Source organism: Fundulus heteroclitus, unplaced genomic scaffold (assembly GCF_011125445.2).
Source record: "Fundulus heteroclitus isolate FHET01 unplaced genomic scaffold, MU-UCD_Fhet_4.1 scaffold_282, whole genome shotgun sequence".
Taxonomy (NCBI): domain Eukaryota; kingdom Metazoa; phylum Chordata; class Actinopteri; order Cyprinodontiformes; family Fundulidae; genus Fundulus; species Fundulus heteroclitus.
This window is the reverse complement of record NW_023396692.1, coordinates 26,794-54,073: the sequence shown is the minus strand read 5'-3', so window position 1 is coordinate 54,073 and position 27,280 is coordinate 26,794. Positions and strand designations below refer to the sequence as shown.

At 42.0% G+C, this 27,280-nt stretch overlaps 2 protein-coding genes across 2 annotated transcripts in view; both read left to right on the top strand.

Moving 5' to 3' along the window:
- Window positions 1–16,577: 16,577 nt before the first annotated feature.
- LOC118559422 (GTPase IMAP family member 9-like) lies at window positions 16,578–17,390 on the top strand (the record flags this gene model as incomplete). The annotated part of the gene is made up of 1 exon (XM_036130143.1): window positions 16,578–17,390. A coding segment is annotated over one exon (813 nt), but the record flags the coding sequence as incomplete, so codon positions are not given.
- A 2,714-nt stretch (window positions 17,391–20,104) lies between these two features.
- The window catches only part of LOC118559433 (E3 ubiquitin/ISG15 ligase TRIM25-like), a gene marked incomplete at its 3' end in the record, with an annotated part of 33,770 nt that continues 26,594 nt past the window's right edge, over window positions 20,105–27,280 (top strand). Inside the window, exon 1 of the mRNA XM_036130151.1 lies at window positions 20,105–20,256. Within this exon, the coding sequence (XP_035986044.1) occupies window positions 20,105–20,256 (152 nt within the window). The remainder of the gene's footprint in view (window positions 20,257–27,280) is intronic.

The following is a 27,280-nucleotide window of genomic DNA, read 5'->3' as shown; positions in this document are numbered from 1 at the left end:
AAATCTCCTTGGAGAAATGCTCCAGCAGCTAGAAGTGAAAAAAGGGAATGCCGGAAAGCTGAACGCAGGTGGAGAAAGAACAGACTCCAGGTTCACTATGACATCTATAAAGAGAGACTTTACAGATATAACTTACAACTGAAAAATGCAAGAGAATCTTTCTTCTCAGAGATCATCAAGAAAAACATTAATAATGCTCGTGTCTTATTTTCCACAGTCGACAGGTTAACAAATCCTCCTGTGTCCGTGGCTTCAGAACTCCACTCCACCAGGGCCTGCAATGAATTTGCTAACTTCTTTACTGAAAAAATCCTAAAAATTAGAGGATCAGTTTGTACATCCACACCAGCTCCAGAACCAAAGCCGTATTCAGCTGGAACTTATCCTGACAAAATGTCCCAATTCAGCCAAATAAACCACAAAAGCTTAGAGCAGATCATTCAGCAGCTAAGTTCCTCTTCATGCTGCATTGATGTTCTACCCACAGTTTTCCTTAAGAAAGTTTTACCTGTCATAGCGTCTGAGTTGACTCAGATAATAAACACGTCCCTTCTGTCAGGTGTTTTCCCCCAGTCCCTAAAAACAGCAATTATCAAACCACTGCTGAAAAAGAACAATTTAGACAAACTTCTACTCCAAAACTACAGGCCCATCTCAAACCTCCCCTTTATCAGTAAGATTATTGAAAAAGCTGTATTTCAACAATTAAACACCTTCTTAACAACGACCAGCCGCTTTGACGTTTTCCAGTCTGGCTTCCGTGCTCACCACAGTACAGAGACCGCCCTTATCAAGGTTTTTAATGACATCCATATAAATACAGACTGTGGAAGAACCACCGTGCTGGTTCTGTTGGACCTCAGTGCAGCATTTGATACTGTCGATCACTCCATTCTGTTAAAGCGCCCGGAGAACTGGGTCGGTCTCTCTGGTACAGCTCTCAACTGGTTTAAATCCTACTTAAAGGACAGGGAATTTTTTGTATCAGTAGGTAACTTTACACCAGAGATGACAAAAATCACATGTGGGGTTCCCCAAGGGTCCATCCTGGGTCCCCTCCTTTTCAATATCTACATGCTCCCTCTTGCTCAGATAATAAAAAACAACAACATCAGCTACCATAACTATGCAGACGACACACAGCTCTACATCACCATGTCACCAAGTGACTATGAACCAGTTCAGGCACTGAATAAATGCCTAGAAGAAATCAATACGTGGATGTGCAAAAATTTTCTTCAGTTGAATAAAAACAAAACAGAAGTAATAACATTTGGACCAATAGAGGAGAGATCAAAAGTTAGCACACAGGTCCAGCTGCTTCAGCTAAAAACCACCAATCAGGCCTGAAATCTGGGAGTAGTGATGGACTCAGACCTGAACCTCCAAAAGCACCTAAAGACAGTTACAAGGTAGGCTTTCTATCACCTGAAGAACATTTCTAGGATTAAAGGACTGATGTCTCAGCAGGATCTGGAAAAACTTTTATTTTTAGTCGAATAGATTACTGCAACGGTGTTTTCACAGGTCTGCCTAAAAAGTGGGTCAGACAGCTGCAGCTGATCCAGAACGCTGCTGCCCGCGTCCTCACCAAGACTAAGAAAGTAGAGCACATAACCCCAGTTCTAAAGTCCTTACACTGGCTCCCTGTATCTCAGAGAATAGACTTTAAAATACTTCTGTTAGTCTATAAATCCCTGAATGCCTTAGCACCTAAATACATCACAGACTTGTTATCGGTGTATCAACCATCCAGACCACTAAGGTCTTCTGGCTCCAGCCTACTCTGCATACCTAGAACCAGAAATAAACAAGGAGAAGCAGCATTTAGTTCCTATGCTCCACTTATCTGAAACAAACTTCCAGAAAATTGTAAAGGTGCGGAAAGCCTGAGTTCCTTTAAATCAAGATTAAAAACACATTTGTTTAGGATTGCCTTCACCTTTTCTAGTTAACTGAATCACCACTTCTTTGTTCTAATTTCTATCTACATTTTATTCCTACTTGCTTTTATTCTTTTAATTTGCTATATTTTAACCATGTAAAGCACTTTGCATTGTCCCTGTACTGAATTGTACTATATAAATAAATTTGCCTTGCCTTGCCTTGCCTTGCCTAAAAGGTGCCACCATGGTCCTGAAAAGAACCAGGAGAGAAAGTTCATACTTAGAGGAACAACATCCTGGGACATAATGTCCCACGATGTCAAATCCAAACTCTTCAATAATTACACAATTCTAAAAAAGACATCATTTGTTTTTTAGGCTCACTTACTATAGCAATTCTTCACTTCCTGTATCTTTACCTTCTTCTGAGATAACATGGTCTGTAACAAACTAATTTCTGCACCCACTGTATTTTATCTTTGCTAACTTTGTTTCCCATTTTAGCCAAAATTATGTAGCAGCTGTTTTAAATGCAATTAGAAAGCCACCTATGTACATTAATACTTTATTTCCATGCTTTAGATTAAAGCTCTTTAAGCATGTTAAAATAGCCTGGATGAAAATTGTAGAACTGTCTACAAATCCCTGTGGCAGGCGTGACTACATATATTTTTTCTCTTTCTTGTAAGTAAAATCTGAGAATCTGGACATGGTCTAATTATTCCTGCATCCAATGAAATGTTTATAACTGCCATTGTACCCTCCTGTTCTTCATATTTTAGCCCGTACTGTTTTATCCGCGGCCTGAACTTTAATTTAAGAATTATTTTAACTGGTTCTACAGTTGGCCCTGTAGACCACAAAGCATTTGGAACACCTTTTAAATCATTTTCATCGGATTCTGATAGCAAAGAATGCTGGATTATTTTGTCTCATGCCAAATCTTGGACACGGGGTTCTGCATCGAACAGAACTTTGTAAGGCTGTTTCCATAGTTCTGTACTAGGGCTATAAAGCCAGCCTGTTTTGTGTCGACACAGCTGAAAATCAGACGGTCTTTCTGCAGCTTTTAAACGCGGGCCTGTGTCTCTCCACTGCTCTTTACTGGTCTTAAACAATGACAAAAAATGTTCCCATGGTAAGCCATACAATTTTTGCATCTGTGTAGAAAGCATACCAGTAACTGCTGCAAATTAACCCCCATCTGTGTACATATTTTGTATAGCCACAATTGTAGTTTCCTGTTTTAGAAACTGTTTTGCAAACTTTTCATCTGGGGTTAAGCACACATTCATAGTGGTTTGTAGATCATCCTCTGGTTTTGATAATGTGCTTCTAGCATTTTGCATAAGTTTACTTTTCTCTTTTATTTGGAGCAGAGACGGTAAGCATAGTGCATAAAACACAGGAGGATTTTATTGTAACGACATTACATGTTCCACATGGACAGCTTTCATTCCATCCTGCGTTGGGAAAACTGCAATACCTAATTTTTCCATTAAGTCCTGTCCTAACAGATTAATGGGGCAAGTTGGTGACATTACTACAGGAGCATACAACCTTTCTTCCTGTTTGAGGGTCTTTTATTTTTATTACTTTTAACATCCATTCTTGGGATGTTTGACCATTTGCTGATTTTACAAAAATGGACATTTTAGATGCCTTTACCCCTAGATTATCTTTTATACATGTTTTATAGGCTCATGAATCGCATAGAAGAGTAACTGGCTGTCCATTAATTGTAAGCACCATGTATGGTTTTTCTTTTAATGCATTTAAAAGCTCCCGTGCTCCATACACATCTACTGTTTTTAATGGCTCTGGATCCCAATTTACTCTAGCCTCTAGTCACATTTTATATGAAGAACCGCCCCTGCGGCCTCTTCCTTGTCCCCGCAGATGAGGTGCTTGTATCTGATTGGGACATTCCCTGGACCAATCACCCGAAACCCTGACCTGCAATTCCAGCACCCCCCATCTGTTTTTACTGATTTGGGCTGAAAGCCCCCTCGGTCGCTAAGACCGCCCCTGCCTCCTCGGAAACCTCCTCGACGCTGTCAAGGCGGTCCGGTGGCTTGGAAAGCAAATATTTCTTCTGGGTCACATGAAGGATCTGCCCAGAAAATGTGCCCCCCCCTCCAGACACACCACCTCCCTTTTTAGCGTGTTTCTCGGCGTGATGCACATATACCTATTCCATAACTGTGGTTACGTTAGACGTTATCAGTGTAACTAAGTGTTTTTTTTTTAACCCACGCAGATATATGCGGCTGGAAACCTTCCATTAACAAATCTAAGTATTTTTATTGTTTTATGGATCCCAAATTTCCAATTATCCACCCTCCTGCGAAAACTGCTCCCGCGGCGTCTGCTGCTGTTCCCCATTTACGCTTGATGTTCAAATATTCTGCCTTGTGGGGTTCTGCCTGTATAATTCGCCCTTATTTTTTCCCCAATGTTTTTTTTTTCCCACTGACGACTGTAAGGCTTATCCAAACTCATGTCCATTTAAACCATATGAGTTATAAATTCCCTCCATGTCCTGGATCCATAATTCTGGATCTTCCTGCGGAGAAATTACACCTTCTACAGTCTTTCTAGCTTCTTCTAACGACCAGGGACGGAAAACTGGGATTATTTAAGGCTGCTGAGCTACTATATTAGGATTTGCGACCTGCATCATAGGATACAATCCTTTGGACCGGTCTGTTGATAACGAATGATCTGATTTAGCTACTCAGTCTAACTAGGTCTGCATACAGATCTGAAATATCCTTGGGGGGGTTTAAGAGATTATACGGTGGTGGTCTGTCTTCTTCAGTTGCTACCATAGTTTGCGTTACTTTAGTATTGTTCTGGTGAGTTCTTTTTTATTTAGAGCCTAATTTTGTGGGAGATCAACAGGTGTTGGGGGAAGGTTGTCAGCCGGACGCGGCAGCGCTGCCGTTCCATCAGCCAACCCAACCCCTCCTGCTGCACGAGGCTGTCTCTCATCCTGCCTATTTTGTGCTTGAATTAACTTACAGCGCGCAAAGTCAAGCCCTTATATAGCTATAAATATATCTATATACATACATAGACACATACACATAGACATACACACATTTTTTATTTCCCCTTTTTTTCCTCTTTCTTAGCACTTATTTTTAGCCGGCACACAACGTTTTTCTATTGATTCACCTTCAACACACCATCTATTTTATACTTCTCCTTCCACTTCTCCAAGTATTTTTAATATTAAGAAATCAGTGACGTGCGGTGAGGTTCATAGCTGGTGAGGCACTGACGTCATCAGAATCAGATTTGCAAATAGATGCATAGATTGACAGCAGTTTACAGGTTATGTTTCACTTCTGCATCCTTACACATACAAACTGTAGATCACAAAACACACATTTCCTTAAAAAACAAAATAAATGTTATTACTGTCTTACCTTTACTTATAAATGAAGTCCATGCATCGATCCTTCTGCACAAAAACATCCGTCACTTTGCGATAGAAGTCCCCCTTATCTTCCTTCAGTTTTAAAAGTCTCTCTGTCTCAATGGAGATCACTGCCAGGGAAGAAAGCCTTCCTTGATCCGTCCTGTTCCTGCTGTATGTTTTCAGTCTCTTCAGGGAATGACCGCTCCACTGACGCTGTAGTAGCTGGCACCGTGAGCACGAGCTGGAGCAACTTTGTCGCCTCAGGAACAGTTACAACAAGAGCCTTCTCGGCCAAAAAGTTGAGAAGCTGTCCAGGAGATTTGCATTCATCCCTCACCGTTTTTGAGGGATGAATGCAAGAGAGGAAAAAAATCACTATCTCTATTATAATCTATCGCTGCACTTGACTTGCTTCCAGAATCGTTTAGCCTAGCTCGCTGTCACTTACTCGGCAGTTGAGGAGTGAACAAGACGAACGTCTGGGATCTTGAGCACCCCCTGCCATGAGGCAAGAGAACTGCCTGCCTCACCTCGAACCTGTTCTCTGCCATTTATAATCGCTCATTACACGAAACACGTTACACAAACACAGTTGGTGACAAAAAGCACTGTACATTATATACATAAGCTAAATTATTGGAAATAAGTTCACATATTAAATTTGTTTAAACCATTTTATTGACGCCGTACAGCAACATGCTCTCTCCGCTTAGCAGCCAGCGCAGAGCCAGGGGTTGCGCAATCCAAGGTGAGGCAGAGCTCGCTGCTGCCTCACCGGCATCGCTTCCAAGCATTTAAATGGGAAAATAAGAAAATTCAGCGATTTTGAACAAATGAAAATCGAAATTGGTGAAGCTACATGAAAAATAAACTTTTTATTTTTTAGTACAAACCACCGGATGAATATAACAATTTAAATTACTTTATGATTATATATTTTCTTTCTTTCCATGATGGCTGGTGAGGCACTGCCTCACCTGCCTCCCCTGACCGCACGTCACTGTAAGAAATATATATGATAATATTTATTGCATTAACATTTTAAATTTACTTGGATACACAAACTTTTCATCCCCTCCGGGATTTCCCTTTCTACTTTGTGCTGAACCCATCCTAATTACTTTTGCGTTGTGTTTATCTACCTTCCAGGACCTTAATCCTTTTTTTCTTTCTTTTAAGGTACCGTTCAGGACTTTAACCTGAGTTTTTTAGCTACCTTTACTTCTACGACGGACTGAAAACCGGATGTATTGCTTCGAGGGACTCAAACCTCTCGGTTTAACTTTTCGGGGATTTTTTTTTAATCACCCGTTACAAGGGACTAAAACCGCATGCACAACTGTTCGGGGAACTTTTAATCACCCGAAACCCTGAACGACGGACTTTAACCGATCGCTTTAAAACTTACTTGCTGTGGTGTGTTTTTCTCCCGGTCGGATCCCGTCAATCCCTCGTTGGCGAAAGGAGTTAACCTATGACGCTGGCCCAGCGAGGAAGTTACCTCCCGGGACTTTAGACAGGTACTTGACTCAGACCACCGGTGGGTTTTAGCGTGTCCGCTCCTCTCGTCAGCGAGCTGATATGTTGGGATCCGGGTCACGGCACCATGCTGATAGGGTTATTAAAGATAACCCCTTTTATCCTAGAATAAAAAGCACACAAGACAAGTTTTAAACATTTCTATAGAAAAGGACAGAAGACACCCAAACGGAGAACTACACTCCCTTAAGGTTTAGGAACGTCTGCGCCGGGTCATCTCTGTCCTTCTGTCTTTATTATCACACATCAAAGAGGGGGTCAGGAGGGTTGGGTCAGATGGAATGGGTCAGGAGGTTTCAGGAATTTACAGCATGGGGGTGGAAAACAAACATGGGAGCAAGCTTTGTTGCGGCCTTCTCTGGGAGAACCATTTGTTCTCCCTGTCTAAGGTTAAATACAACAGAACCTTCCTGAAAGCAAACTCTTAAAACAAACCAAATACCTGTAACTTGATAGAAATAAAATGATTACATTCACATTTTCCAACAATTAGCAACTACTTTCTCAAGAATTTTAGATAAGAAAAGAAGATTAGACATAGGTCTGTAGTTTACTAACTCATCTTGATCAAGAGAAGGTTTCTTAAGTAAAGGTTTAATAACAGCTACGTTAAAAGCCTGTGGTACATATCCATTTACTAAGGATAGATTAATCATGTCCAAAATAGGGCCACTGATCAAAGGGAATATGTCCTTAAACAACTTGGTTGGGACTGGGTCTAACATACAGGTAGAAGGTTTAGATGAAGCTAAAATTTTAGATAGCTCAGAAAGCTCTACTGCTTCTAAACAGTATAAACACTGTGCAGGTTCCAAAGATTCCTCCAATGCTGCCTCACTTACTGAGGATGAGGTAATCATGTTTGGAAGGATGCCAGTAATTTTATTTTTATTACAATCAATTTTATTTCTGAAGAATCCCATAAAATCGTTACTACTAAGAGCTAAGGGAATGGATGGATCAACAGAGCTGTGGCTCTGGGTAAGTTTGGCAACTGTACTAAAGAGAAATCTAGGATTATTTTTATTCTCTTCAATTAATGATGAAAAATACACTGCTCTAACTCTGCGAAGGGTCTTGTTATGCAACAATAGACTGTCCCTCCAGATTAAGGAGGATTCCTCTTGGTGTGTAGAGCGCCATTTTCTCTCCAATTTCCTAACATTGTGCTTCAAGGAACGCAGCTCTGAATTAAACCAGGGAGCCAGCTTCCTGTGAATAATCACCTTCTTTTTCAAGGGAGCTACATTGTCTAATGCTGAACACAATGAGGAAGTCACACTGTTGACAAAGGTATTGATTTGTGAATGGGAAGAAACAGCATTGCTGCCATCTACAGGGCATTTCTGAAATACTGAGGATATTAAAAAGGGGACAGACTCTTTAAGTTTTGATACAGCATTATCTGATAAAGATCTACTATAATGGAACCCTCTTTTGGGGGTGGAGAACTCAGTTAGATTAAACTCAAATGTTATTAAAAAAATGGTCAGACAGGACAGGGTTGTGAGAGAATACTGTTAGTTTTTCACAATCAATGCCATATGTCAGCACAAGGTCTAAAGTATAGAGCCGAGAGTGTGTCGGTTTATGCACATTTTGAGCAAAACCAATTGAATCTAGGATAGTTTTAAAGGCTACACTAAGGTTATCACATTCAGTGTCAACATGGATGTTAAAATCACCCACTATAATAACCTTGTCAGTATTTAACACCAAATCAGATAAGAAATCTGACAACTAATCCAAAAACTGAGTGTAAGGGCCTGGTGGACGATACAAAACAACAAACAGAAGAGGTTTTATTGCTTTGCAGTTTGGATGAGGGAAACTGAGGGTTAAATGTTCAAAAGAACTGTAATTATTAATTGGCCTGGGACTAATTAATAAATCAGACTGAAAGATAGTTGCCACTCCTCCTCCTCTTCCTACAGATCTGGGAATGTGGAAATTTGAATAACTGGAGGGAGTTGACTCATTTATACTAACGTAGTTTCTGTGAGACAAAACAAATAAATCTGATTATCAGAAATCAATTCATTAACTAACAAAGTCTTTGGAGGGAGAGACCTTATATTTAATAGACCACATTTAATTCTTAATTTTTTTTGGATCAAAGTGATCCGTATGGATTTGTATTAGATTTTTATGATTTGCTCCTTTTAGATCAGTTTTTGATCTGTTAAGTTTTGGCCGTGGGAAAGACACCGTCTCAATAGGATAATGGGTGGGAAACAGTACTGAAGCTGCAGAGAGGTGTGTTAAACTACGGCTCTGCTTCCCGGTCTAGACCCTGGTTTGTCAGCATTTAGGAGAACTAATAAATCGGGCCAGATTCCTAGAAAGAAGAGCTACACCTTACAAAGTGGAATGAATGCCGTCTCTCCTGATCAGAACAGGTTTTCCCCAGAAAGTTTGCCAGTTATCAATATAGCCCACGTTGTTTTCTGGACACCACCTAGACAACCAGCGGTTGAATGACGACATGCGGCTAAACATGTCATTACTGGTCAGATCAGGCAGAGGAGTCCGACATTGTTTTAGCAAACTCACACACCGAAGCAACACCAACTTCGGTGACCTCTGATCGGCGTGACCGGGTGTCATTACCGCCAGCGTGAATAACAATTTTGCGGTATTTACGCTTATCCTTACCCAGTAGTTTTAGGTAGGATTCTATGTCGCCCGTTCTGGCCCCTGGTAGGCATTCAACTATAGTCCCTGGTTTCTTTAGTGCCACATTTCTCACTATCGAGCTGCCAATAATTAAGGTTGGCTCCTCAGCGGGTGCGTCGCTGAGTGGAAATCTATTAGAAACGCAGACGGACTGGTGGTGATCTGGGGGCTGGGATCTAGAGCTATGCTTCCTACGAACCGTCACCCAGCCAGCCTGGTCACCAGGTTGTTCGGGTGCTACTACTTTTGGTTTGCTACGTGAAGTTACTCTATGCGGCTCCGCGCTAGCAAAGGAGCGGCTATCAGTTGGTTTTTCAACAGCACGGAGCCGGGTCTCCCATTCTGACACCCTCGCCTCCAAAGCTACAACAACACTACATTTATTACATGTACCATTATCACTAAAGGAGGCAGAGAAATAACTGAACATCTGACACGGAGAGCAGCAGATAGGAGACTTAGTCAGAGACGGAGAAGCCATTATGAGGCTAAGGCTTGGCTAACGCTAGGCTAAAACTAGGCTAGCGCCCTGTTATCACGGCAAAGAACAAACTGTGTGAAACATGAGGAGTTCCCAAACGTGATGAGCAGCCACAAAAAATGTTTTAAAAGTGCTTATGTTTGGAAACAGATGTTACAGCAAAGAGGATTAAAGATAAAAAGCGAGAGAGCCTGGAGTAAAAAAAACGTCGTTCACACAGCAACAACAGGAAGTGACACAATACGCCTTACCACAAACAGGAAGCAGGAACCACAAACCACAAACAAGAGACGCCTTGCTACAGAGTTCAGGAGGCGTCTGTAGCCAGGCGCCTTCTGAACTCTGTAGCCAGGCGCCTCCTGAACTCTGTAGCCAGGCGCCTCCTGAACTCTGTAGCCAGAGTTCAGGAGGCGCCTGGCTACAGAGTTCAGGAGGCGCCTGACTACAGAGTTCAGGAGGAGCCTGGCTACAGGCTACAGGCTTCAGGTTCAGACGGCCCCTGGCTACAGGCTTCAGGTTCAGACGGCCCCTGGCTACAGGCTTCAGGTTCAGACGGCCCCTGGCTACAGGCTTCAGGTTCAGACGGAGCCTGGCTACAGGCTTCAGGTTCAGACGGAGCCTGGCTACAGGCTTCAGGTTCAGACGGAGCCTGGCTACAGGCTTCAGGTTCAGACGGAGCCTGGCTACAGGCTTCAGGTTCAGACGGCCCCTGGCTACAGGCTTCAGGTTCAGACGGCCCCTGGCTACAGGCTTCAGGTTCAGACGGCCCCTGGCTACAGGCTTCAGGTTCAGACGGCCCCTGGCTACAGGCTTCAGGTTCAGACGGCGCCTGGCTACAGGCTTCAGGTTCAGACGGCGCCTGGCTACAGGCTTCAGGTTCAGACGGCGCCTGGCTACAGGCTTCAGGTTCAGACGGGGCCTGGCTACAGACTTCAGGTTCAGACGGGGCCTGGCTACAGGCTTCAGGTTCAGACGGGGCCTGGCTACAGGCTTCAGGTTCAGACGGGGCCTGGCTACAGGCTTCAGGTTCAGACGGGGCCTGGCTACAGGCTTCAGGTTCAGACGGGACCTGGCTACAGGCTTCAGGTTCAGACGGGACCTGGCTACAGGCTTCAGGTTCAGACGGTACCTGGCTACAGGCTTCAGATGCTCCCAGACCCTTTAACACCCAGAACCTCATCAGTAACCCTTCCAGTGCCTCCGACAAAGAGAGCTTGGTCAGCCACTTGGGAAATTGGCTGTCAAGCCAAAGGTGAGGGGGTAAGAGCTTCAGAAGATGTCTGGAGATCTCCCAGTCTCCATGGTGCTCTGGGTGCTTGTCTTCTCGGCGAGACCCCCGACGCTTGTCGTCTGGGCGAGACCCCCGACGGAGCTTGTCGTTTGGATGAGGGCCGCGCCGCCGCTTGTCGTCGGGCGAGGGCCACGACGCCGCTTGTCGTCTGGGCGAGGGCCACGACGCCGCTTGTCGTCTGGGCGAGGGCCACGATGCCGCTTGTCGTCTGAACGAGGGCCACGACGCCCAGTGTCCCGATGAGCCCCAGAGTTGCGGCCTGAAAGAGGGCTCGTCTGAACCCCCTCCTCGTGAACCAGTGGTAGACCCTCCTGGGTTCCCACGTCGCAGACTGGCGGCAGACCCTCCTGGGTTCCCACGTCACAGACTGGCGGCAGACCCTCCTGGGTCCAAGCGTCGCAGACTGGCGGCAGACACTCCTGGGTCCAAGCGTCGCAGACTGGTGGCGGGCCCTCCTGGGTTGCAGTGTCTTGGGCCGGCTGCGGACCCTCCTGGGTTGCAGCGTCTTGGGCCGGCTGCGGACCCTCCTGGGCTGCAGCGTCTTGGGCCGGCTGCGGACCCTCCTGGGCTGCAGCGTCTTGGGCCGGCTGCGGACCCTCCTGGGTTGCAGCGTCTTGGGCCGTCTGCGGACCCTCCTGGGTTGCAGCGTCCTTGGCCGGCTGCGGACCCTCCTGGGTTGCAGAGTCTTGGGAAGGCTGCGGACCCTCCAGGGTTGCAGCGTCTTGGGCCGGCTGCGGACCCTCCTGGGTTGCAGCGTCTTGGGCCGGCTGCGGACCCTCCTGGGTTGCAGCGTCTTGGGCCGGCTGCAGACCCTGCCGGGTTGCAGCGTCTTGGGCCGGCTGCGGACCCTCCCGGGTTGCAGCGTCTTGGGCCGGCTGCGGAGACTGTGCTGCTTTAAGGCTGCCGGAAACCGGCACTGGAGCTGAGGTAGAGGGCGGGTCCTCTGGGACAGGTGCAGGTGCCGAGGCGTCAGCTGGACCCTTGGGGACAGGATCGGGTCTATTATAGAAAGCCTGGAGAGCCGCTCTATAGTGCCCCTCAACCTCCTTTAATTTAGCCTCCAGCTCCTCTGAATACTGGCTGAAAAGAGCCTCCCTAAGGTGTTTAATAATAGGGGCAAAAGTTCTTATCTGGTTCTCCAGAGCCAGATCCTCAGCATCACGGGTGCCACCAGGAGGCGCTGTGGGCTGCTCAGCTCTGGGGAGCACCGGACTCCGATCCACTGGGCAGGAAGTGGCAACGGACGGGCGCGGTACTGGCTCGCCTGTTGGCCGAACAGAACGGGTGAAGGAGCGACCCACAGGTTTCCGTCCCCTCCTCCGACGGTGGGACGGCAGGACTTGCTGGAAGTTAAAATCTGTCGGTAGAGCCGGGATCGGCGGAGCCCACAGCGTTCCCTGCATCTCCTCTTCTGGAGGGAGAGAGAGAAAAAGATCCGGGCGAAGATCCTGTACCACCTCCGCTTCGACCTCCAAAAACAAAGTTGGGTCAGGATAAAACCCATGGGCGGAGCCGACAGCGGTGTCGCTGGGTGAGTGATCCCTACTATTCCGAGCAGAACCTGAATTAGTTAAAAAGAGCCCTCCCAAGCGTAGGCTCCCAGCAGGCAGCGAGTTACTGCTGCTGCGGCTACTGAAGAGATGGCGTATGGGACCGACACCAGGGGGACAGAACGCCAATCTGGAACCCTCCAAAGCCATAGTTTGTGGAGGGGAAAAACAAAAAATTTAAGGGGAGAAAAAAAAAACCCTCTACAAGCTTGTTTGGCGATAGGTTTTAGGGGGGCCAGATCATTCTGTTATGAACTAGAATCAGGCAAACCCAGTATTCAAACCAAACAAGCGAGGTATAAGCAAAAAACAGGATTTTAATAATGAAACAGGGACAGGCGGGCTCAATGATCAAAAGGGCAGTCCAAAATCCGGTACACAAAAGGCAGTCCAAAATAGGCAGAGGTACAGACAGGGCAAAAGCAAGCTCGGATAACCATGGGACAGAATCAGGTCGGTAAACCGGTAAATCAGTCAGACAGGGCAGGAAAAACAGATCAGGGAACAGGCTGGCTCAGAATCAAAAAGGCTCTCAGGTTAGCATCAACAGGTCAATCAAGAAAGGAACGCTGGAACAAAACTCACCGTGAGCTCGTTAATGATCTGGCGGAGAACTAAAGACTGAGGCAGAACTATATAGTGAAGTGCACAGGTGAAATGGAGTGAAAACTAATTACAGGGAAACAGCTGGAACTAATCAGAGGCAGGGAAGTGACTGACAGAGAACTGAATTGATAGATTGGTGACTGCTGACAGGGGAGTGACAAGCTAATAGGGTAAAAACAGGGAGGTGAGCTGGCAGGTGAACAGAACTGAGCTAAAAGCTTACAGAACCCTAACAGATAGTATAAAACAAAGAACAAAATCAAACCACAACAAAACTCAAACTATTCCATAATTCAAAACTAAGACAGAACCTAAAATCATGACAGGAAGTCAGCCAATAAAAATAACAACAAAACATAGTATGTGGTTATTATTTGGTTGAGTCCCTGGTTTGTCTTAGAAAGATAAATAACCAGAACAGGATATCACCATAGACCTAAAACATCTGTTTTGAAACTCTATTAGAGGATATTCACCTACTGAGCCTGGTTTGGCCTTTGTGAAACAGATAGAGCCAGGATGCACTGATCTTACTAAAGAAAACCTGGCTTTATCTCTTTTCTTCAATTTCTAAATTCTGCTTTTGTGAAACAGGTTTCTGTGAATGTCCTTAAGGTGATAAAAGGCTGACTGAATTTTCTTTAGATGTTGTTGAAGGTTCAGGTCTGGGTCCATCCTACACCCAGATTTTAGGCCTGATCAGTGGGTACAAACTGAAGTAGCTGAAGCTGTGTGTTAATTCTTGATTGCTCTTCCGTTGGTCCAAAAATTATTATTTCAGTTTTGTTTTTATTCAACTGTAGAAGATGTTAGCACATGTAAAGTAGTAGAACACATTGGTCCTTTGCTATTTAAATTGGCAGCCAAAGTTCTTTCTTTAAACAAGATTTTCTGTGAAAGAAGAATGTTGTATGCTAGGTTATTTGGAAAACTTTAATAAAGTCACTAAAATCAGTTTCTGACTACTTTAGAGAGAATAAGGGTAGTTGTATTGTACAGACTGCGAGGCTAAATGGAGGATATCCTGACTATTGTAATAAATCAAATATAATGAAATGCATAAAGCTAATCTTTAATTATTATTTTGTTTATAAACAATATGCTGTGAACCATAGTGAATTTTGGAATTAATCAAATTTATTGAAACGTGTTAAGCTAATCTATATTGATTTATTTATATAAAATAACATGCTGTAAAATAGTAATGTGAATGTTCTGGACTAACTCAGATATACCGAAATGCATAAAGCTAATATTTAATGATCATTTAAATATAAGAATAAAATCTCCTGGGCAAGGTACTTTTTATTTTGAAATCTAGGCAAGGCTTAGAGTTTGATGGAAAGGCTCTTAATCTCTCTCTAATCTGAACCTCTCACTTTAGGAACAATAAATAAATGGCATCATATTATTTAAGTGGTAAATCAAAGAAACACTTTCTGATGTGGCATACTATTTTGGATCAGCTTAAAAAGGTAAAACTATGTACTAAAGATCTGTGTGACAGTATTTACGTCCAAGGAAATGGCCCTGGAGCAAAATCAAAAGTGAAACCAAACTGCAGAGCAGCTTTGACATTTAAGAGAGAGCAACACTGCGTTTAAGATCAAACATTTCTCAGAAATCCAACAACTGACAACACGGTCTCCACACTGCTTTCAGATCCTGTTGGTCATGGCACGTAAGTAACTTTTAGTTACCATAATTTGTCAGGAAAAATAAACAAATAATAACAGCATATGTTTTTAACATTGACTAATGATTTCCTGTATTTTCCTGGTCTTTGGTCTGTCTACACCGGAGACATTTTGTTTTTCCCCGAACACCTTTTATGGAAAGAAGCCATGTTAAGATTTTCATTAACATTCTGTGGGAATGTAGTGTTGTTATTTATGTGGAGGAAATAATTCATGAGGAATTTGGTTTCAACATTATAATTGTTATTTTAAGACGTTTGAGGAAAGCTTTTTTAATGGTTCATTGAAGCAAGTGTTTCTTTGTAAGACACAGAATTGCTTATTTTATTATATATATTAAATAATACAGGGATTGTAACTATAAACAAAAAGAAAAATATAATCTATAGTGTATACAATATGTTAAGGGTAAGGAGTGAAATGATGTAGGTAAGGCAAGGTCAGGCAAGCTTATTTGTATAGTACATTTCATTAACAAGACAATTCAAAGTGCTGTTCATAAACAGACCAAATAAAAGAATATAGAGGAAATCACATTCCAGTGGAATATTAGCAGTGGGTTAAGATATAAGAAAAGTTGGACTACAAACTTGAACCTTCAAAGGCAACTCTAAATAAATAGTCTTTTGACTTGAACGAACTCAGGGTTTCAGCACTTTACAGTCTTTTGGGAGTTTGTCCCATATAAGAAGAGCATAAGAATTAAACACTGCTTCCACTTGTTTGGTTCTGGTTTGCTGGGTAGATTTTAGCTAAAACACTTGAGAGGTCTGGAGGGTTGATACACCATCCAAACCACATAAAGTCTTTGATATATTTTGGTGCTAAGCCATTTAGTGTTTTATAGGATAAAATAAGTGTTTTCTCTTAGATAATTGAGCCATTGTAAGAACTTTTCAAACTGGGCTGATGTGATTCCTTCAAAAGGCCACACTAGAATTAGACAAGTTGAAATTGAGGATAGAATATTTAACTTGATTAAGACGACCAAAAACTAATAAAAAAAGGAAATATTTATCATGGAGTGAGGATCTAGTGGTTAGATAAGGAAACTTATGGAGGAAGAAAGCTGCCAGATGTGTTTAGATTTTAACAATTTGTATTTGTATTTTTTTATGACTAAAAAATACTGTGCAAAACTTCTGCCATCATATATGTGAATCTCAAAACATTTGTGGGTTAGGATTGTTTTTATGTGAGTATGAATCTGAAAGCTGTGAGTCCAAGGTATTGTGAATACAACTCTAATTTATACGACTACAAGTCTTCACTGCTTCTGTGGTTTTAATTAAATGTGTCCATGGCAATCTCAAGCTTGTCGTATATTACATCTTTTAATAAGCTGGATATACAATTTATGCATGTCTAATATCTAGAATGTTCTACATTCTGCCAATATTTAATTGGATAACTTTTATTTTCTTCAAGGATCAAATGAAACAAAGATTGTCCTACTGGGAAAAACTGCCGTTGGGAAGAGCAGCCTTGGCAACACCATACTGGGAGACAGTCTGTTTAAAGAAAAATTATCTCCAACATCTGTTACAAACATGTTTAATGCTGAATCTAAAGATATCAATGGAGAACGTGTCACAGTTATTGACACTCCTGGCATCTTTGACAACACATTGAAGGAAGAGGATCTGAAGGCTGAGATGATTAAGTGTATCGAACATTGCTCACCCGAGATTCATGCATTTCTCATTGTGCTAAAAGTGGACCGATACACAGACCAGGAGAAGGAAATCATTAAGATGATCAAGGAATATTTCTCAGAGGAAATTCTGAAACATGCTGTGGTTGTGTTTACACATGGTGACCAGCTTGAAGAAGGGCAGACCATTCAGGAATTTGTTGAAATGAGTGCCGATCTGAAAAAGCTGGTGGGGATGTGTGGTGGCAAGTGCCACGTTGTTGATAACAAGTACTGGAAATACCAGCAGGATGGATACAGGAGCAACAGGTTTCAAGTGAAGCAGCTTCTCAAAACAATAGAAAATATGAAACAAAACAAGGGCGTCTACACAGACGACTTACTTGAGTTAGCAGGGAAAAATAAATCAGTATGGAAGATTTTGAAAATCTCAGCTAAAATCACAGTTGGAGCATCACTGGGAATGTTAGCTGGTGCCTCAGTGGTAGTTCCAGGACTTGGTTTAGGCACCGCAGCAAGCATTGGAGCACTGGCTGGAGGTGCACTGGGGGGAGGGGGGTGGGGATTGTGGGGGGGAGAGTAGCTTGCAGCGGTGGATGAATAAAAGAAGCTGTGTTGAAAAATAGCTGAAATAATAGGCATGATAGATGAGAAAATGCTAAAAATGAACAATCAACATGCAAACTATTCCATTCCATAATAGGATTTTAAACAATGTTGTTAAAGCTAAAAATTAAAAATACTTTAATTAAATCACAAATGGAAGATGCTGGAGACTGTATATTTGCTTTTTATGTTTGTTTTTTTTCATTGAGGGCTAAAACTGGAAAAGGGGGAAAAACTTTAAAGAAAACTATAAAGAAATGCAGTAAAATGATTGTATAATTCTAATTTTATTGTTTTTGTGAGAAACTGTTCCAAATGCTTGATATCATGAGGCTGCTTGTACATTTTTTCAAAATAGCAATGGAGAAGATTGTAAATAATGTAAAATCAATAAACCAATGAAGTAGAAAATGGTTATTTAAAGTTAAATTAGCTATGATTTTTGCCCAACCAATCTTTTTAAAGTAATCAAGGTCTGAAATCCAGCTATACTATAGTCTGTAAATAGATCTTTTGTTTTGCATAATGTAGAAAACAAGTAGATGGTCTCTAACTATTTGATGGTATGTTCAAATGGCTATGTTAATATTAAAGGCTTGATTAAAACCACAGTCATGAACAACATTGTGTCTTCAAACTCATTTGTGGAACAAAAAAAACCTTAAACTCTTCTCACTGTTAAGCCCCTTTCACACTTTCAACCTTACCCAGTAATTAAGTTACTGGTAATTTACTGGGTCAGGGTTATGTGTGAATAAAGCCAGAACTGATTTACTGGGTAAAACTGGCCTGGCAAGACCTAGTGTCATACCTGGTAATTAACTGGAGCGCTTTCGTGTGATTAAAGACCTTACATTTCTGGGTAAGGCACACATTTGCATGATTATGTAAGACATTCATAGTCTTTGTTTAGCTCTTCCAGTGAGAAATGTGCTGACATTGTATTTCTTCTGTACTTTTCATAAATCACATCAATCACCTATGTGGTCACATCTGAGCATTGGCAGGTTTATCGTCTGCTTCACTGAACACCAATGGTCATATTGTATTTATACTAATCGTTAAAAATAGAAACGTAAGGCTTTATTTACTAACAAATTGAGCAAAAACAAACCTTAAAATGTCAAAATAATACCTAAAACACAAGTAGGATGTGATAAGATCTTAAGATCTTGCCGTATTTAGTTGAATCCTCCTTACAATGTCAAATCATGGCCTGCAGCCTTGTGAAAATGAACTACAAAGTGTGCCATCTCTTCTCTCCAGACATTTTTATGGATTTCTGTGAGATGGCTGTGCTAATATGTTATGTCATCCAAAGAACTCTGGGATACCTAAAGGGTTCTTATCGCCGATAAGGAACGTCGCAGGGTTCTTAGGCAAAACTAGCCGTGAGAGGAAACTTACAGGTACCTTTTCTGACCTCCTTCCTTACTGACTGTACTATTTGGAAAGCACTTGTCATGTTAACCGCTGTCACGCTTTCGCTTTCACAAAAGAGTTTTTATTCAATAAGAGTATTCTGATGGAGCCTGAGATAGAAAATACAACAAGCATCACACAGATCAGTGCATAGATCTGTGTACCTGACTATTCTTTTTAGGTAATATTTAATAAAGGAGAATGAGAAAAAGCCTAGGTTTCTTAGTATAGTTGCCAAACTTACACAGACATAGCTCTGTCGATCCATCCATTCCCATAGGTTTCACCAGTAATGACTTTATGAGATTATTAATTAATACAGTTGATTCTATTAAAAATAACTCATTAGCATCCTTCCAAACGTGATTTCCTTTGTAGAGATCTTTAGAACCCAATCTCTGTTAAGACCAGTTGAGCTTTCTGGGTTATCTAAAATACTAGCTACACTGACTAATTGCGTCACGCGAGACCTGAGCTGTGAGCAATTCAAATTCATGCTGGGATATCCGGAGTCTCGACCGCTGCACCGGCGTCACAGTGCGTTCTAGATGACAGGTACTGGCTATTAGTCTTAATTCTATGAAGGATGTTTAAAATTTCGGTCTCCAAAAAAAACCACTTTTGGTCTCCAAAAGGGGGGTGCGCACGCCCCCCACGCCCCCGCCTGGATCCGCCACTGGTGATGATGGAGGACGGTGTTAGCACTTCTGCTGCTCAAGTAGGCATAACAATCACTTAGCCGGACAAAAACAAAATCTGTCTCCAAATCAAGTTTTCAACCAAAGCGCCAACACATTTATTTTAAAAACTTTTTGGATTTGCAAAACATTTAGAAAATCATGCATTCATTTCCTTTTAGTCCACAGTCATGCATTGCATTGTGTTGCTCTGTCAAAGGAAACCCCAATAAAATCCTCAGAAATCTGTCTGTCATTTTCCACGCTTGAAGTGTGCATGTGAACGCTTCCAGCATGTTGACTTATTTGTGAACTTGAACGCATCCATTATGTAACTACATGAAGCACTGGAGCCTTCCTCATACCTGCGTGCCGTCTAAAACAGGTACTTCAGGTCTGTTGCCAGTGGAATCTGTTAACCATTTACCTAGCCGCCACACCCATGAAACAAACTTTCCATTTGTGGGTGATACCATTAAATATTACCATCGTTACATAAATATGGACGTCCTGACAAAGCCCGTTCTATCACAAGCCGGCCCCTGATTGACTGCTGGAGATGGTCACCAGCTCCTCCACGACCTAAGCCAAAATGCTCCCGGAGAAACAGCTCCAGTGCAGCGTCTGCCAGCAGGTGTTCACCGACCCAGTCACCACTCCCTGTGGACACAATTTCTGCCAAGCCTGCATAGGGCAGATGTGGGACCGCAGTGACGTCTGCCAGTGCCCCACCTGCAACAAGAGGTTCCCCTCGAGGCCTGAAATGAGCATCAACACGGCCCTATATATATATATAAAGATATAAATCTTGTTTAATTTGCTGCAATATGGAGACTGCACAGATGTAGCTATAGTTTTATAGTTTGAACATTTGTGTTATTTATACTTAAAGGCGTACTATGCAACATTTTTCAGTTAATTAATGTGTTCCATACCGTTTTGGATGATTAAATGAGTAATTTCAGGTCGAACAAAGGTTTTCTCGGCCACCCTGGTGGTCTGCGGCGGGGAGTGAGGGGTGGGTTAGGCGGGTTGCCGAGGCGGCCGCCTCGCCAAGATAGCGCTGCGGGAAGCTTGTTGTTCATACTTTCACTGTGTTAGTCATTGTTTGTACTGCCGTTTTTTCCACTTTTCGTTGCATTCGCCTGTCTGCTAAACTCAAAACAACCGCGCCTGGCTTGACGGAGAAACCAGAACAGCTGAGCATCTTTACGACAGTGCACTTTTACTTTCGCCCTCTGGGGGGAGCCTCGCTGGAAAATCAACCCTGGTTGCATAGTATACCTTTAAGATCACTGAAACGGAACTCAGCAGAAACATATTATCTTACTTTTGTTACTTGTACACTGCCTTGATTTTATAGAATATTGTGCTGGCTTTATGTGACCTGATAAAAGGTTTTGCTAGTACATCTATATAGGTGCTTGCCGTATTTACCTCTTTCATTGTTAGTTTCCTTATCACGATGTCCCCAGACTGCTTCCTTCAGTCTAAAGTCTTCGTTGCAGTCCATCAAATCATGGTTGTTAAAGTTTAGCGCTACGGCTGATGTCTTATCTTGCTTTAGGTATTAGCTCAAAATGCATGACTGCGGACCAAAAACAGCAGTGCAGAACAATAAATGTTGCATTTTGAACTGCATGAAAGTCTTTACAGATTCTTTAAATCATATCTGTGGTTATATAGGATTGATTTATATTGAATGTGACAGTGGAGTTAATGTACAGGTGTGAAGAAGATTATGTAATGATGCAAGCTGCTGTCTTTTGAATTAGCTGCAGTTTATGGAGGGTTTTGAAATTGTAACGTGGAAAGATGAGTGGACTGTGGACCAGTTTGGCAAAAGTGCAAAGGAAGAACTTGCTTGATGCTGCAAGTATGAAAGTTAACCAGGTGATGTTATGGATGTGGAAAGTGAAGGAGATTATAGAGAGGGATGTCCAGGATGGCGGCAAGGCTCTGAAGCTGGAAGGTGGGAGAGATACAGGAATTGTCAATGGAACTAGCAGATTGGGTTAAAGTGGACTTTGCACAATAAGCAAATGAGGTTATTAAGGTGGCATGACGTCCACGGCCCGGGAATATATGGGCTGACTAGAAATTTTTTCAATCAAATTGATTATTTTTGCTTTAACCCCTAAATATTATGGATTTTTCAAAATACATGTCTTGTGTCCTTCACATTTGTAAATTAAATTTTTTGTTTGTTTTTAAAGAGTATTATTACGTTTTCTGCTCAAAGCGGTTAAAGTAAACTAATACCCACTCCCGAGTCCTGACAGTAGATGGCGCAAGTTTAAAAACAATAGTCTAACCTACTGGATCTAGCTAGCTGCTTGAAAGTGCACCTGCTAGCTAACCATTATTAATAAAACTTTTATTCATTAATAAGACTTTTGAAATGATCCCCCCCTCTGTTTTTTTTTTGCAAATCGCACACTGGGTAAGCCCCAAACTCAAGGCTGGGTAAAACCAGGAAACTACCATGAACACACCATACGATAGACGGAAAAACAAAACAAAAACATGTTTAATCCCTTTATTTCACGTGGCAAATGGAATTCAAAGAATGACAAGTTTGTGCTTCATCAACATGAGCGTCTGCTGTGGCATTTGATACTAAACTGCTAACAGCTAAACGTCCACGGCGCTGAACAATAATGAAGAAGGATAATCACATCATGATTACTTGTAAGTTAAACAGACACGGTTAATAGTTTCATAAAACAAAAATGTACAGCTGCAAACTTTTAGAAGTTTTCTGTCATTGAAATGCGCAGAAACACAGAAAAAGTCAAAAGTAGGAGAATCACAGAAGAACAACTTCAGTCGGACTAAAGATGTTGATTTTTACCCTGAAAAGCCTCAGTTTTAATGCTGCAACATTTAAAGCAGCAAGTCCTCGGCCAACTATGTAAATCGTGACTGTACGGCTGTCTGGTTGAGACAAGCTGCAGAGAATCAGTCAAATGCTGGAAACTGATAAACTTATGAAACGGACTGATTTAAACCAATTCAAGAATCAAGAATATGTGTCGTCATCATGGTATCATTTTGGTGAGAGGCCGGCTCAGAATGCACATAGATCACAAAAACACATATACACAAGACATAATGTTTACACCTTTTTTTATCTGGCCTTAGATGATCTGTGTAGGATGTTCTCTCCATCTGCTCCACAGAATAATCCCACTTGCAAACAACACCAAACCAAAAATGAACACACGCTTTTCTCTTGTATATGTGACCAAACTCCTAAACAAACGGTAGACTAATACTTGTTCTTTCTGCTGGTGTTTCCGCAAGCTGGTGGTGTAACAGCCGCCATTGTTTTTTGCCACCATCTTTTCAATGGTGTTGATCAGCTGTGCCACCTGGAACCGGTTGCTTCTGGTCTCGTCCTGCTGGTTGTTTTTCCAGTATTTATTATCAACGACATGGCACCTCTCTCCGCACCTCGCCACCAGATCTTTCAGAGGTCGATTTCGTTCAATAAACTCCTCGATCTTCATTTCATCAGTCAACTGGTTGCCGTGTGTGAAAACGACTACAAAAAACTTAAAAACGTAAGCAGAAAAACAGTCCTGTATGTTCCTGATGACCTGTTCCTCCAGTGACGTAAATTTCTCCACTCTCAGCACAAGAAGAAAAGCATGAGGCCCAGGAGCGCACTCTGAGACACACCTCACTATCTCACCCTTCAGCTCCTTCTCAGACAGACCTGAATGGAAAAAGCCAGGAGTGTCGATCACAGTGAGGCTCCTGCCATGAACGTGTCCCGTCTCTCCCTGACAGCGAGCCTCCTCTGAGCTGGTAAAATGTTTGGGTCTGAAGACCTCCTTCCCAAAGATGGTGTTGGCCAGGCTGCTCTTCCCAGATCCAGTTTTCCCCAACAGGGCAATCCTTAGTGTGTCTGGCACTAGGAGAAAAAAAAAATTATAATGGATTTACCAATTATTTTATACAATTAAACCACAGCTGCTGACATTAAATATTTCCAAAAATGCAATATACACTCCCTGATTCACAATCTATAAGACGGTTGACACAACAAGCTAAGCTCCATGTGCAGACCCCCTTTTTATGTTAGTCAGAAACATTTTGTGGTCCATCACCCTGTCCAGTGGATTTCTGAAGAGTGGATATTTTTCCTGTTATTTGTTTACACCCCTTCATTTTTTTATTCTTTTATTTTTTTGCCACACGTGTCATGTTTACAACCACAAACTTAAATGTATGTTAAAGTGCACAATACTCTGAAAAGTGAGGGGTGCATACTCACCTCTCTGAGTTACTGTAATACTTTATTAAAACCCCTTTGGCTCCAATTCCAGTTGTCTCTCTTTTGGGGAACGTCTCTGCCTGCTCTCAGATGTTCTGGTTCTGGTCTATTCTGCAGAACCAGAACCAGAACCAGACATAGAGAAGCAGCATTTAGCTTCAAAGTTCCACAAAATCTGGAACAAACGTCCAAAAAACTGCAAAGCAGCAGAAACACAGAGTTCCTTTAAGTCGAGACTGAAAACTCACCTGTTTATAATAACAGGAACACTGACCAACATGTGTGATGTCATGTGTATTGATATTTTCACCTGTGTTAAGAAAAAATCTTAGTCAAGCAGAGTGGTGTCTGTCTCTCCCTGCTCCAGCGTAAGATAAACATGGAGTTTTATTGCCCCCCCGGGGGGTCAGAAGGAGAGGGGGTCAGTCATCCTCTCCCTGAGCGAGCAGGAGGAGTTATAAAGTTGATAAAAAGGAATGTCTTGGTAAAACTTACTTCAGACAGACTTCACGACCACACGGTGAAATCATCTTGATTGGTAAATGTATACTCTGTCTCCATATTTAATTTCTATGAATTAAATACGCACATTAACTGTTCTACCTCTTGATTAATGTTTTCTCATTTGCGGCCAAATCTGGAACCGGGATAAGATTGGTTTTCAATAGACATGTAACAGCAGGCCGGTAAACCCAATCTTTAACACCTGACACAATTTAATGTTTATTACTGGTCTCATAATGAGTAATCGTTTCAATGTGTTTATGATGATTTTATGTTTTCATGATGTAAAGCACTTTGAACCGCCTTACTGCTGAAATGGGCTATACAAAGAAACTTCACTTGACTCCCTCATCTGGAGTTGTTCTTTTATGACAAATAATAGCTCAGTCTCAGTCAGATTGGGTAAACAATAAATGTCAAGTCTTGTTCTTAATTAGATTTAGGTCTGGACTTTGGACCAAATCCACCTATTAATTACCTCTAAACCATTCCTCTATTGTTAAAGTTCCACATCAAACTCAAGTCATGTTGAGCTCCCCTGACCTGCAGCAGAAAGACTTCCCCACAGCATCATGCTGCCATTACCATCTTCACCATTGAGGCGGTTGAAAAGGGAAGCAAATGCACGGCAAACTAGATTTGCTTGTAAAATATTTCAATAAAGATGCACTTTCCTTTCTTCCTTTTCACAGCAAGCTTCTACAGCGTCATATAATTAAAATCCCAATGAAAGACGCTGAAGTTTGTGATTTTAATGTGGTGATTCCAGCGGATGAAAACTTGTTTAAAGGTACTGCAGAAGCTCTTCTTATGTAATCGTGTTGTTTCCGTCCTGCAACACTCTCGGTGCACAGTGAACGATTCTTTGCCTGCGAGGAGAAACAACATGGAGGAGCCACCGTCTAGGAGACGCTGCTATAAAGCTGATCTGAAACTAAGACAGTTCACCTCTGTGCTGTTCTTTGTTTTGTTCAGACGGCAGAGTAAATGTTCTGTTTCGTTTCAGATTAACAAATCTACACTCTGACTGACGGAAGAAAAACATGACTCACCATTCATGACAAAGAAGAGATTGGAAACGTGTTTCACAGAAATGCTGTTGATGGTGTTTGTCCTCACTGGGCGATTTCTCTCCTGTTGCACTCAAACGTGGCTCAACAACTTAGTTTCACTTTTGCTCTGGCTGAACTCCAGGACCATTTCCTGTAAACCCCCAAGGCTACAGAAAGGGTGTGTGCTATGTCATTTAAGTTTTAAAAACGACCTTGTTTAAAGTGCATTTGTTTTATATTTCAATAAACAGAGCAGAAATTATGACAAAAAAATCTCATTAATTAATATTAGTCCACCCTGATTGTAGGCTGTTTTGTATAGATCAACATAAAAACATGGCCTGTCCTGTCCTAGAGACCTGTGTTGATAAGTCTGATCTCCATAAATGCTGCTTTTTACTCAACGTCATCAAGCACAATCATTATTGACACACTACAATGTAGTACTGTTAAAAATGTCGGTTTAGGCAAGGCAAGGCAAATTTATTTATATAGCACAACTCAGTACAGGGACAATGCAAAGTGCTTTACATGATTAAAATATAGCAAATTAAAACAGAATAAAAGCAAGTAGGAATAAAATGTAGATAGAAATTAGAACAAAGAAGTGGTGATTCAGTTAACTACAACAGTTGAAGGCAATCCTAAACAAATGTGTTTTTAATCTTGATTTAAAGGAACTCAGGCTTTCCGCACCTTTACAATTTTCTGGAAGTTTGTTCCAGATAAGCGGAGCATAGGAACTAAATGCTGCTTCTCCTTGTTTAGTTCTGGTTCTAGGTATGCAGAGAAGGCTGGAGCCAGAAGACCTGAGTGGTCTGGATGGTTTATACACCGATAACAAGTCTGTGATGTATTTAGGTGCTAAGCCATTCAGGGATTTATAGACTAACAGGAGTATTTTAAAGTCTATTCTCTGAGATACAGGGAGCCAGTGTAAGGACTTTAGAACTGGGGTGATGTGCTCTACTTTCTTAGTCTTAGTGAGGACGCGGGCAGCAGCGTTCTGGATCAGCTGCAGCTGTCTGATCCACTTTTTAGGCAGACCAGTGAAAACACCGTTGCAGTGATCAATTCTACTAAAAATAAACACATGGATTAGTTTTTCCAGATCCTGCTGAGACATCAGTCCTTTAATCCTAGAAATGTTCCTCAGGTGATAGAAAGCTGACCTTGTAACTGTCTTTAGATGCTTTTGGAGGTTCAGGTCTGAGTCCATCACTACTCCCAGATTTCGGGCCTGATTGGTGGTTTTTAGCTGAAGCGACTGAAGCTGTGTGCTAACTTTTGATCTTTCCTCTATTGGTCCAAATATTATTACTTCTGTTTTGTTTTTATTCAACTGAAGAAAATTTTGGCACATCCACGTATTAATCTAAGTAATTGACAACAGGGTTTCTAACAACGGCTGCAAACTAGTTTAAGGAAACAATTTTTTAGGGTGACCAAACGTCCGTATTTCCCGGGACATGTCCGTATTTCACGTCCTGTCCTGGGCCTCCCGGGTTTTTTTTTAGAAAGTGAGGAAATGTCCTGTTTTTTAAATTACCTTCATTGGACCATTAAATTGACAGGCACTAGGGCACTGCGCACGGCGTTGCGTGTGACGTAATCCCTGAGCCGCGTCAGTGCGGGCAGCCCTGTTCTTAATCAGAAGAACGATAGCGTGGCTGTCAGTACGCCAACAACATGCCGAAGCTCAAATGTATGTTTACCGACGATTTACAAAAGAGTTTCCCCGCTTTCAGACCGGGTCGAGACAAATGGGAGGCCTTTATTGTGCTATTCATTCATTACAGGAATTGTTAAGCATTTTTTAATAAATAAATTTTGAATAAAATTATAATTTGTTATTGGAGTTATTGCTGATGACTTTTACTGAAAAGCATTTTTAATAAACCAACTTTAAATATCATGTTATTGTAGGATT